Consider the following 12,809-nt stretch of genomic DNA (forward strand, 5'->3'; position numbering starts at 1 on the left):
GTCTTTCTAACCTTTTTTTTTTTTCATTTGGTACAATTTGTAGTATATAAACACGAATTGACACGTAATATGTCGTTAATAATTTGAACAGTATGAAAAAAAATTAAATGAAACCTGAAATTACACTTGAAAGAACCAAAATGAATATTTTTCAAAATTGAAAATCATTTAGAACAAAATAAACCAAGATCAAAAATATATTTAAACCTTAAACATATTCGTCTAAATATTTCATACCAAAAATATAATTTTCAATAAATTTAGAAAATGCTCAACTGAACATTAAAAAAAAGATATTTATGTGTGAAGTGAAGCAAAATTTATTAAAATTATCCTAAAAATATAATTAATTCAATTTGAAATAATTTAAAATATTAGTTTTTATTATTGAATTTTGTTATTAATACCTCATCCAATAGTTTCATCCATTTTTCGAAATATTTTTTAAGAATAAGATAGTTTTAGTTTTCAAAACGAACAATATTTCTTAAATGCTTTACTCAAAGTGTAATTTAATTTTATTATCTCATTTATTTACATTTTAAAAACTTATATATATATATATATATATATATATATATATATATATGTAATTTTTTTTAATTTTATTTTACGTTTTGGAATTTATATGCATATACTTTCCAATATATTTTTTTTTTGATAATTTTAAATGCAAGTCATTGTTCTTCATCGACATGTAGCCAAACCAAGTAAGCTGGAACGATTTCCACTGTTTGTCTAGAATCTGGATAAGCCGCGCACTGACCAATTTCACCAACCGAACCCATTCTAGAATCCGACGCCGGTGTAAGTTTATTTGCTTTGCCAAAATGTCACTTTCTGTCGGCCATTTTATCACTCTGCATATATTCTGCTCGATAAAATGCTCCTATGTCTCTGCCACCCTGAATTATTTGCTCCTGGTTTTTAAATGATTTTTCTCACTTTACAAACTGTTCCCTTCAAGTGAAAAATCTCATTCCATGTAATTGGTCGCGTACATCGGCAGCTAACAACGCATGTTGTTGTGTATCAGTTTGACAGTTTTGTTTCTTTTGATGGACAGGTCATGGTTTGCCGAGAGGGGTGAAATGAAGAAGTTTGCAGGATGTTCCCTGGTCGTTTCATTTGCTCCCACAGGTTCCAATATCCTTAAAAACAATGGCAGATTCCCACTAGTTATATCTCGTAGGAATAAGTTCAGCTATAGGTTATTTTCTACTCGTGTTCTGAAAGCACAATTACATGATAAGCCTGGGGTGGTTTCCAGATACTATCTTCCTCCTTGGTTTAGGTGTGTTCCTGGTAATGGTATCTCTGCACTTTTTTTTTTTTGGTTTTGGTGTTATCTGCCTGTATGTTTATAACGTATGCTGATTATAACAGTCATTTGATATTGTTTTTTGTTGGTTGAATTTTAGTGTTGCTCCAATGATGGAATGGACGGACAATCACTATAGGACTCTAGCACGCCTCATATCAAAACATGCTTGGCTGTACACGGAGATGGTTGCAGCTGAAACAATTGTTCATCAAAAGGACAATCTGGTAGATATATAATTCTGCATGTTAAAAGAAAACAAAAAATGAAATAAAATGGGTACTATGAAATCAAAAGAGTTTTGCTTGTGTGAATAACTAAGATCATGATTGCAGTTTTGAAGTGTTTTATGTGATAAAATATCTCATATAGTAAATTGTATTGATTGGTTATCATTCAAAACCAATAGTTTATCTCATCTCACTGTGCAAACGCCAGTGCACAAGAGCTCAAAGTAACGCCGCATATTTCAACACCGTGGTTTCTGGATAATTTGGTATTGAAAAACCTATTATTCTTTTTATTTGTCTATTTTGCTCAGGACAGATTCTTGGCATATTCTCCAGACCAACACCCCATTGTGCTTCAAATTGGAGGGAGCAATATAGAAAATTTGGCTAAAGCAACTGAGCTTGCTAATGCTTATTGTTATGACGAGATCAACTTAAAGTTTGTACATTCAATCTTCTTAAACCTTAAAGTTTCGCTTTTCTACTACTGATCTTTGACGTACATTTCTTTTTCCAAAATTTATACCAGCTGTGGATGCCCTAGTCCAAAAGTTGCTGGGCATGGGTGTTTTGGTGTGAGTCTTATGCTTAACCCCAAGGTTAGAAAGCCATTCTTGGTGCTTAATTAAATATTAATATATGTAAACAGATAAATATATGTGTTATTTGTCAATGCAAATTGATATGGAAATCTAATGTATACAAGGAAAGTTTGTTGCTGAGGCCATGTCAGCAATTGCTGCCACCACGAATGTACCTGTCAGTGTCAAATGTCGAATTGGTGTGGATGATCATGATTCTTATAGTGAGCTTTGTAAGCTTCTTCTGTCTGCGATCTCTTTCTATTTTAAGTTTAAAGATTGCAAAGTATGGATTCGATGAATAGGTTTTCTGCTCTTTTTATAAAATTTGTAGGAAACGGTATTACAGTTGCCATGTATATGTTAGTATCAGAAACATTTTATAAACTGATATCAAACAGTATGTCTTGCATTTAGTATGCAGTGAAAAGGGTTTCCGTGATTGGGTACAGTACATCTATATGTACTAGGTGCTTATTATTTCAAAATCCCCTGGTTACTCGTTGCCACTACCTAGAAAGTACTACTGAATTAATGGAGTCAAATCGTGATATGCTAATAGGAACCAGATTTTGGGACAGGGTTATGAATTTGGTTTGTAACCAACTGTTACTGGAAAGGAAACTATTGGTTGTGAAATATGCAGAATCAATCACAAACATATTTGTGATGGAGTTTTTTTTTTTTTTTTTTTGGGGGGGGGGGGGGGGGGGGGGGGGGGTGTTGGGCAACCTTTTTATTTTGGCCACTAATTGTTAGGCTTGGAGTTGTAGGTGTTTTACTTGTTTATTAAGATATCAGTTTTTTGCATTTGTGAAGATCAGTGATAATACATAATTATGAAGTTGTGTTTCCATTTATTCCAGAATCAAATTATTACCATTTTGGTTTATTCCACCTTTGGTCTGGATCTTAATAACGGAAAAGAAATAGAAATTTGTACTTTTTATACCCTTTGTTTCTTTGGATTGGTGCTTTGGGTTTCGTTGTTCTAAAGTATAGTGGATCTCTATATACATCATACGTTGCCATTGATGTTGTTTAGATCTTTGGTTACACACACAATACTTGTGCCATGGTTTTTAGGGTTACTCATAGAACTTTATGTTGTCTGTTAGGTGATTTCATATACCAGGTTTCTTCTTTCTCACCCACTAAGCATTTTATAATTCACTCAAGGAAGGCACTGCTCAATGGTATTAGCCCTGCTGAGAATAGAAGCATTCCTCCGCTAAAGTATGTGCTAGTAATAATTGATTTTGTAGTTACATGATATGTAGAATTCCATGTGATAGTCTCTCATCTGTTTAAAATGTAGATATGAATACTTCTATGGCCTCCTACGTGACTTTCCTGACCTAACATTTACAATCAATGGCGGCATTACTAGTGTTGAAGAGGTGAACTATTGTCATTATAATTATTTAATATTCATGAGATTTAGGAGTTTTCCAGGCATAAAGGATTCCATAATCATTTATATCTACACATTGCCTAACTCTGGACACTTCTACTTTTACCTGTTTTCGCGGTACATTAATTATAGGTCCTTGCGGCTCGAGAAGCTGGGGCTCATGGTGTTATGGTCGGACGTGCAGCGTACACCAAGTAAGTTTCAAATAAGATAATTTCCCTTTTGCCTGTGTGATGTATCAGGATTCTGCTTTTCTGAAAATATATCCGAAAAACTTCAGTGTTTTGGGGGGACATAGAGTTTCTATTTATTACAATGTTTTTTTTTGTTTGTATTAATTAACATGCGGTGGCTTGAGTAACCATTGTTGACAATCTTAACAGTCCTTGGCATATTTTGGGGCACGTAGACTCTGCAATTTATGGTACACCAAGTCCTGATCTTACACGTCGTCAGGTTCATTTACAGAATGTTTGGCTTTCCATGATTTTTTCTCTACCAATTCTGGGTTAACTGTCTCATTACTCAGAGTTTACAATTTTTTGTTTTAATTATTTATGTCTCACTTAATTAAGGTCCTTGAAAAATATCTAACCTATGGGGAATCGGTCATGGGAAAATACGGACGTAGGCCAACTATGCGAGATATTGTGAAGGTTGGAACAACAATAACTGTGGCACTTTATTTTCTGTCTTTTTCTTCTTCCATTCGCTGTAAATTCATATGTAGCATTTTATGTAGTATTGAATAGCAGATATATAAGGCGGTATTCTTTATATGTAGATGTAGCTTTAAGTTGTTACGTGGTAGACACATTTTCACTACGTATTGACTTTGTAATATATATACACCGCACAGAATTTTTTGGTTCCTTGTAGTCTACTTCATTAACACTATGTATTTTTTTTCCTATTTTATGTTAGAAAATTGGAGGTTTTTTGTCCCACCTCCTCCTTTTTATTTTCATGAGGCAAATTATACTTCTATTAATGATATTCAATTTGCTGATATTATGCGGCAATTCTGTTATGTTGCTGCAGCCTTTACTCAATCTTTTCCATTCAGAACCTGGGAATGGACTTTGGAAGCGCAAAGCTGATGCTGCTTTCAAAAATTGCACGGTAAGATTTTGTATTGTGAAACCTATTAATTGATTGCTTAGAAGAGTATGCCGTTTATATTGTATAATAGGACTTTAAATGAAGCTATCAACAGAGTAAAGGACGTACAAACCTTTTTATCAAGCAAAGTTTATATACGTGGTCTTCGATGTTTACTGTTCTTTTCTATGATTTCTACCTCACGGATTGTAAGGGGCATAATATATGGTCTGGTATACATGTCACCATCCATCTATCTAGCATTTGATGGTTTACTGGAGCGGTCTTCATTTCTACGGAAATTTAAAAATAATGCTTATGAAAATTAAAGATTCGTTGAGGATCCTTTTTTGATAATCAGTTTGGTTTATCTTAAAATAAGTGTTTTTGAAATAAGTAATTTTTAAAAGCAAAATCACTCTGTTTTTTTTAAAAGCAGAAAACTCCTTATTCTTAAAATATGCAATTAGACAAACACACATTTTGTTTTTGAAATAAAATAATCATTTGTTTAAGAAGCAGATTGGCTTTGCTTATTAAAATAAGAAGACTTTTCCTATTTAAAATAAACAGAGTAAACAAATACGTAAAAACACTGAAATTTATTTTATTAGGTAAGCACTCTTTTTAAAAATCAAGTACAAATAATCTCACCTAGATACATTATTAGCTTATAGATTGTACATATACAAAATTATGGAAATGGATTGGGAGATGAGTGGTTATTCCAGAATCAATGATTAAATGTATAGAGTGAAGTTGACTCCAAAGAAGTGTGTATATTGCGATCATGTATTTTATAATTCTGTTCTGGAAATTAGAGGCTTACATGTACGAGATATAAGATGCCTTGTTCTTTCATTTCTTTGTTTGGGTTAGTCAGGTCAAGATCTTGCGTTACATAAATTGTACACTGTAAACTATCTATTTACAACTTCATTTATTATATCAACTGATTGAAATGCTAACTGCATTCTTTAACCATGTAGACTGTCGAATCATTTTTTGAAGAAACCCTTGTCGCAATTCCCGACTCAGTATTGGATTCGCCTGTTGCCAAACTACCACCTGGCCGTAGAGATCTTTTTGCCAACATAGACAATTTATTGCCTCCGCCATACAAAACAAGAGAAGAAGAGGCAGTAGTCATTTGCGCTTAAGTTCATGTGTACTCTGCAAACCCAAGTTGAGCTCATTGCCTTTATTTATTTATTTTAAATCGAGTAATAGGTCTCATGTAACAGTATTATCAATAAAACATGAATGCGTAGTTATATTTTTTAAGCAATTGACTTTGAATTGTAATCCATTCCATTGAGTACTCTTGATAAAAAAAATAGTGGATTGAAATTCTGTGCGGGGTTTGCTTTCGCTCTTGTTTGTGCCGCAGAATCTCGTAGTGGGTGTTAAGATTGTGAAGTAAACTATTAGCACAAAAAACCCTGCTATGTGTTGGGTCATGGGTGGCTCACATAACCCTGCATAAGATAAGCCTGGCCCACACCTGAAAAATAGAAATTCAATGAGAGATTTTTTTTCTTTGGTAGCCATTCATAAAACATATAGTACATCCAATGGCCACTGGTTCAGGATAATCCCATATTCCACGTGGCAATAGTTTATTGGAGACTTTGTAAATGAGATAAGATAATGGGGGTTCCAACCAGTTCCTCATCCAATATATTCTTTTATCAAACATAACTACTTCTACTTGCAACATAGAAGGACTAGTTTTGGGGGTTAGTTCAAGACTGAGATCACATAGCAGAGATGGCATCAATCACCATGGCAGCATCACTCATTGGCAGCTCAGTCACCAGCAACCGGTCTCCGGTGGCATCCCAGAGGAGGTTGGTGGTGGCAAATGCTTCCAAAGCAGTTGAAGGAGAAAAGACAAGGGTCAGTTATGAGAATGACAAGGAAGGCAACAATGGCAGGAGGAACATGATGTTTGCTGCAGCAGCAGCAGCTGTTTGCTCTGTTGCTGGAATGGCCATGGCCGATGAGCCCAAACGTGGCACCCCTGAAGCTAAGAAAATCTATTACCCTGTTTGTGTGACCATGCCAACTGCTAAGATTTGTCACAAATGAGGGCCTTAGGCTGTAATGTAATGTTTTCCATTTCATATGATGATCCTTTGACTCTCTGTACTATTTGTTCATGAAACAATCTACTTTGCCTTTTCTCTTGTGTACACTTTCTGATTTTTTCCCTTTGCTAAGATCGTTTTTAAGTTGATATGTTGAACGATCTCTAACTCAATTTTCTTTAGAGTGGAAGAAAAATATTAGATTTGCACTACAGTGATGAAAGGAAACAACCTTGAATAGGTTTAACTTGAAGCCGTTCATCAAAAACTATTCAGATGCATTAACTTCAACCAACTGAAGAAGATTAGCATCATATTACTCTCAGCCTACACAATATAATGTCATAGTAAATTAAGTCAGATGTTTCAGCCTTCTGTGTTTGAAGTAAACTCGAATTTTAGTTCATTAAAATTCAACAATTGATTTGGTAAATTTAGTTTATTAACTAAATTAGCACTCTAAACGTAATAAAAAATAAATAAGTTGATTATTTATTGTGGACCTTCGATATACAATATCGGTATTCTTCCGATATAGTATGTTTGATATTTAAAGTGATATTATCAAAATTCAAACTTTTGACCAATCGATGAAGGATCACAAGTTTAGAATCAGTAAATTTTTCTTTAATAATTCATTTTCGTAAAAATATCACTAGTTCTTTAACTAATGAGAAACATAAATAAATATTTATAACAAACAAAACATTTTCTCTGTCTTTAAAATTAAATATTTATTTAATTATTTAACTTTTAATGATTTTTTTTCAAAATATTAAATAAATTTAATAAAATTTGATCAAAATGGAAAAATTTACGTATTTATAAAATTAGAGATTAAATTAGATGAAAGTTTTAAAAAATGATTAATTTTAATTTTTATTAAAAATTAAAAATTAAAAACATAATTAATTCATTTTCATATATATATATATATATATATTATATTTTCTTTACTTATTTTGATTGGCAAAAGTTGTAGCGAAAAATGCTGATACAAGGTTGGATTGAAAGGTTGAACAAAATTTGTTTTTCTAAATTGTGTAATCAATGTGCGAAGCTAGTTTTTCAATAGAAAAATACTTAAAAGTTTTTAAAATAATTATGCAAATTATGAAAGACATTGTTAAACATATATAAAAGAAGAAAAATGAATTTAGTCCATTTAATTTGTATTCCTAATTTTGGTTTTTCATTTTCTTTTATAGTTTTTAAACATGTTTATAGTTTAAAAAAATTGGAATTAGTTTTTTTTAAAATTTTGTTTAATTTAATTATTTAATCAAATTTATTTAACATTTTAAAAAGTAAATTAATATTAATAAAAAAATATGTTAAATAAAATAAACAATTTAAATATTATTTTGGTCCGCATTTAAAACAAAATTTATTTAAAAAATTAAATTTACACATTTATAAAATTTAAAAGCTGAATTAAGTAAATTTTTTGAAAATATAATAATTTTAATTTTCACTTTTAAATTAAAGGAAAGAAATATATTTAACGTGTTTAAAAAGACAAATTTACTTCAATCACTAATTTCACATCAGTTTATTCTTATTTTAACTAATACAAATTATTTTAATAATTTCTTAAATGCGTAAATTAGGTCATATAACAATAATAACAAGCCATTATTATTACACTTTATCTTCATGAAAAAGTAACAAAATGAAGAACATTTGAAGTAGTAGATATAAAACGTGAGATGCACCAGGTTGCTTGATTTCTCCGCCAGCAACCCTTGCAACCGTTGATTCATCTTCATCATCTTCTCCTTCTTCTTCTTCTTCTTCTTCTTCTTCTTCTTCTTCTTCTTCTGTGTATTATTATGGAGGTAGATTTGAATTCGCAGTGCAACTGGACCATTCCTTCCTCAGCCTCTATCAGCGACACCATCACTTTCCAATCCTCGTACTGTCTCCTCAGCGACGATCAACGAACTGATCCCACTCCTCTTCTTCTTCATTCTCCTTCGCCAGATTCTCCTCCCTGCGAGATCAAGAGTAACCTCGTTTTCCCTTCACTGTACTTCAATTTCACTAACGCTTTTGATTAATTCGCTATTTTGTGAACAGTTATTTTTCCGGAGAAGCACGAGCTCAGACAAATCTACGTTCGGAGCACTGCTCGCGTCTACGAGATTTACTTTGCGCCCAACGCTCGCACTAACAATGACTATCTCTGCACTGTCCGATGCGGTCTTGCTGTTAGAGACGATCACGTTCTTCGTTCCCCCGCTGTCCAAAATATAGGTGGTGACGATAATGTTAAAACTGAAGATGATTGGGTTGAGGTCAAAGTTCCCGATTCTCCCAACATCGCTTCGGAAACAAAACCCTACCTCAATTCCATTAAAACATATCAGTCTCAGGTATTCCTATAAGTGATTTCCCGATTTTGTTGGCTTTCGTTTAGATTCGTAAATAAATAGTAAGAACAACTGGATTGATGTGCTCTGTTAAAGGTAGATGTGGAATAAACTGTTGTAGCTTCAATTTGGTGAAAGGTTGGGCTTAAATTACACTGCTCCTCCATTCAGGAGAGAGTGACGATGCATGCATAGTTTTTGTAATTTGAACTGGTTGCATACAAAGTTTTTTGCTCTGTACATCGTTGGCACGAGTTTGATTTGACAAGACTTTTAAACTCCATGACATGAGATGATAGTAGTGTTTGTGAAACATTACTCTGGTTTTGTGTGGACTTCGGATGAAGTTTTTTCGTGGACACTTATTAGAGGAAAAAAAAGGAATAATGAATTGTGTTTTTCTCATAAACTACAATCAGCTTATTTAAGCTTTTGGAGAAGATAAATCAGAGTGCTTTTGTAGAAGTTAAAGACTAAGTTGATTTTGGATTGTGGGAGAACTTAATTCATCTAACCTTCTTATTCTCTTTTTTTATGCCATTGTATTTTGCCAAAATTACCTCTTAAATCCTATAGTTTATAGTGGGTTATTTAAAATTAGCTATTGGTTATTTTTATAGAGTCTGGATAAATTCTTTGTTAGTCTTGTTCCCGAAGGTTCATTTTATCTGAATGGAGAGAAACTAACGCACTCCATCTCTTAGGAGGACAGGGGGAGCGTGTTTATAAAAATTAAGGGGTAGGAAAGAGTACACAAGCTTAATTCAGGCGAGGAAGTGTAGTTTTCTCTGTAATAAACAATACATTATTCTCGTAACTTAGAATCTCAATGTGCCATATTAGATGGAGGTACCTTACCGATCTGATTTCAGTGTCCTCTTTTCCTGTCTCCAGGATCTTTATGAGGCTACCGCAGAGATTGATGATGCAAATCCTTGCATATCTGTTACTATTCGGCTGCTCTCGCTTCAGAATAAAGGATGTGTTTATGTTGATGAGATTTATGTGTTTGCTGATCCTGTTGATTCAGCCGATTCAGAAAGCCAAGAAAAGCCTTATGAAAACTCATCCGGAAGTTCCCTCATGGCTATGTTTATCCCCACTTTAATGCAATTATCTAAGACAACAGGGCTCAACAATTTAAATGCTCTCAGAAAGGAAAAGTCCCTTGTTCAGGGGGATGATTTGGAAGCAACTCTCCCTAGTGATTCTATAATTAAAACCCAGGTGATAGGAAACACTAGCATAACTGATCCCCAAGAAGTGACGTTGAAGGAGGTAGAAGGAGGTTGGGTGGGTCCATCCCAGCCAGATGTCATCCCACAAAATGCTAAAATCGAGAGTAACCCTGTTGCAGTACCCTCACAAACTGCCAAAATGGACAGCACTTACACAGTTGTACCCTCAAAAATTGCTGAAATGCAGAACAACCATAGTTCTGTTCCCTTTGAATTTGCTAAAATGGAGTGCAACCGTAGTTCTGTCCCTTCACAAGTTGATATTCCTGAGAGCAAAGGTGGTTTTTCTTTGGGTTACAATGTTGAAAGGCTCCTGGAACAGCTTGTATCACGCATGGACAGGATAGAAGAAATCTGTTTGGGCTTTCAAGAGAAAATGGTAGTGCCCATGAGCAGCATGGAGGTGAGACTTCAAAGAGTTGAGCAGCAAGTGGACACATTGACTAAGAATTTGCAGAACTCGGCATTGCCATCACATTGTAAGATTTTCTCTCCTGATGCTTCTTGTATTGTATCAGATGCCAACACCAGTGATTGTCCTGATTTTCTGGTGACTAGGGAAAGTGAACCAGATGAGAATCATTTACACGCAGAGATACCACATGTCCCTCCTTCTCCTAATAGGTCTGATTCAGGAAATATTTCTCCATTGCTCCCAGGTCTTGTAGTTACGGCACCCGAGTTTCCTGATAGCGAGGATGAAGAAGATAATGCATCAGGGCAAGAAACAAGTTCTTTGAAAGATAAAGGAAAGCACACAATTGATGATGCCTTATCTTCTGCATTGGCTAATTTTTTGTCTTCTGTGTCGATGGACTCTCCAAAGTATACGAAAAGTCTAACTGTTAAAGCCCCTGAGTTTTTAAATGAAGATGATGATGACGACCATGGGAGCAGTAGTGAGATAGCGAAAAATGACTCGGTTTGTCTTGCAGAAAGTGAGGAATTTAGTCACATCCAAGTGTTGGCTTCATCTAATACTTTGGAAAATGGTGAGAAGATAAACCCAGATTCTAATTATAAACAATCTGAAAAGACTTCCCAGGAAGCTGTAGAAGATGGACAAGTTTACATTGCTAGAGGAGATCGAGAAGAGGTGCATGTGAAAACTAATAGTTTAACTGAACTCAATCCTGAAACAGGTTTTATTGACAACTCTGAAGAAGATGATAATGGAAAAATCAATGGTCATAAAAGTGATGGTTCGCTCGACAATCAGATTCCATATTGTTATAGCATCACCGAGGAAGGACGGACTGCAGGAACTGAAGATACTGTTGCAAAAGAGGTACCTAGAAAGGCCTCCCACGAGAATATCTTAGAGAACGTTCTTGGATTTTCAGTAGGTTCCTCTGTTGTAGATTTTGAAAACCCAATCTTGGACGTGAAATTTATTTCTCAGAGAAGTCCTGCCACTGATCGTTTCCTTGAAGAGCTTCTTCAAGTTGATACACAAGAAACCACCAGTTCAGTAGATCCCTCTGTCAAGGAAAGCAATGTTGATCTTTCCGTTGAGGAACAACTGAAAAGAAATGATGTCTCAATTGAGGAGCAGTCAAATTTGATTTCCAATGGATGAGGAACCGGCGAATCTAGTTAGCGACAGTCATTGTGCTGTGGACTTAGACTTGTGTACTTCGATACCTGTGAACATCGACGAAGATAATCTGCCTCTGCCTGAGGATCATAAACGAAAACGTGATCAAGTAACTTGGTCAAGTAGCATATGAATTGGTTTATAGTCCTTGCTTCAGTTCTTGAATAGATTTTTAGGCACTGTATATAAATTTCCGTGAATATCATCTTCTTCCTTCTTTATGTTTTCTACAATAGTTTTTTTTTTTATTGCCTTGTGGCGTGGCTGCATGCATTACAAATTAACAACTGTAAGTAGTAAATCACTTTTAGTTGTAGTTGCTTAATAAATGTGATAAATACTTATTATTCATGTTTATTTTTAATCTTATATTTGTATTAATTCATGTATTATGTGTTTTTTTCATGAAAAGATGTAATTTTTTTTGTTTCTTTCAAATTATATATAATTTGTTATTTTTAGATTATTATGTAGGAAAATGGACATTTAAAGAAGATTGGAGGATTGCCTCTCAAGACTTTTTAGAAGTTATTTCTCACTCAGCAAGAGTCTAAGTTCACTCAACAAGAAGATAATTTCTGAAAGTGATTAATATGTCGTGAATGAAACGAAAAAGGTAGTTTTTGTGTGTGGAAACACAGAGAAACTGAGATTTTGGTAGGATTCTAGGGCATCAAGACTTCAATTTTCCTCCATTCACGCCATCAATTTCAGCCAACTTATATGTTATAGTTGCGTAGGAGCAATTAAACTCTCATTTCATTATGTAATGAATTCATACTTAATGTAGTTTTTCTTATGTAATATAATCTTTTTTTGTTAAGATATTTTATCTAGATATTATTCATGTGTACGTTGAAATATC

The 12,809-nt window shown here is 33.9% G+C and overlaps 3 protein-coding genes across 4 annotated transcripts; all 3 read left to right on the plus strand.

Annotated features, from left to right (window-relative positions):
* The first annotated feature begins 681 nt into the window (after nucleotides 1-681).
* Nucleotides 682-6,005, plus strand: LOC108338869 (uncharacterized). 2 transcript variants are annotated; one of them, XM_017575917.2, is made up of 13 exons: nucleotides 682-807; nucleotides 1,067-1,294; nucleotides 1,422-1,548; nucleotides 1,863-1,990; nucleotides 2,081-2,150; nucleotides 2,263-2,365; nucleotides 3,251-3,368; nucleotides 3,451-3,532; nucleotides 3,679-3,740; nucleotides 3,930-4,002; nucleotides 4,122-4,202; nucleotides 4,588-4,668; nucleotides 5,637-6,005. In XM_017575917.2, the coding sequence occupies exons 2-13, from the start codon at nucleotides 1,092-1,094 to the stop codon at nucleotides 5,805-5,807; spliced, it is 1,299 nt and encodes a 432-aa protein (XP_017431406.1). In that variant the 5' UTR covers nucleotides 682-807; nucleotides 1,067-1,091; the 3' UTR covers nucleotides 5,808-6,005. The 2 variants fall into 2 exon arrangements, with proteins under 2 accessions (XP_017431406.1, XP_017431407.1); XM_017575918.2 differs by lacking the exon at nucleotides 682-807 and having other exon boundaries at nucleotides 1,165-1,305.
* A 340-nt stretch (nucleotides 6,006-6,345) lies between these two features.
* Nucleotides 6,346-6,831, plus strand: LOC108338871 (photosystem II 5 kDa protein, chloroplastic). The gene has a single exon (XM_017575919.2). The coding sequence runs from the start codon at nucleotides 6,418-6,420 to the stop codon at nucleotides 6,736-6,738; it is 321 nt and encodes a 106-aa protein (XP_017431408.1). The 5' UTR covers nucleotides 6,346-6,417; the 3' UTR covers nucleotides 6,739-6,831.
* Nucleotides 6,832-8,398: 1,567 nt separating this feature from the next.
* Nucleotides 8,399-12,295, plus strand: LOC108340683 (uncharacterized). Its single transcript, XM_017578200.2, has 3 exons — nucleotides 8,399-8,744; nucleotides 8,817-9,112; nucleotides 10,004-12,295. Exons 1-3 carry the CDS (start codon nucleotides 8,570-8,572, stop codon nucleotides 11,924-11,926), a joined length of 2,394 nt encoding a protein of 797 aa, XP_017433689.1. The 5' UTR covers nucleotides 8,399-8,569; the 3' UTR covers nucleotides 11,927-12,295.
* The last annotated feature ends 514 nt before the right edge of the window (nucleotides 12,296-12,809 follow it).

Source organism: Vigna angularis, chromosome 5 (genome assembly GCF_016808095.1).
Source record: "Vigna angularis cultivar LongXiaoDou No.4 chromosome 5, ASM1680809v1, whole genome shotgun sequence".
NCBI lineage: Eukaryota > Viridiplantae > Streptophyta > Magnoliopsida > Fabales > Fabaceae > Vigna > Vigna angularis.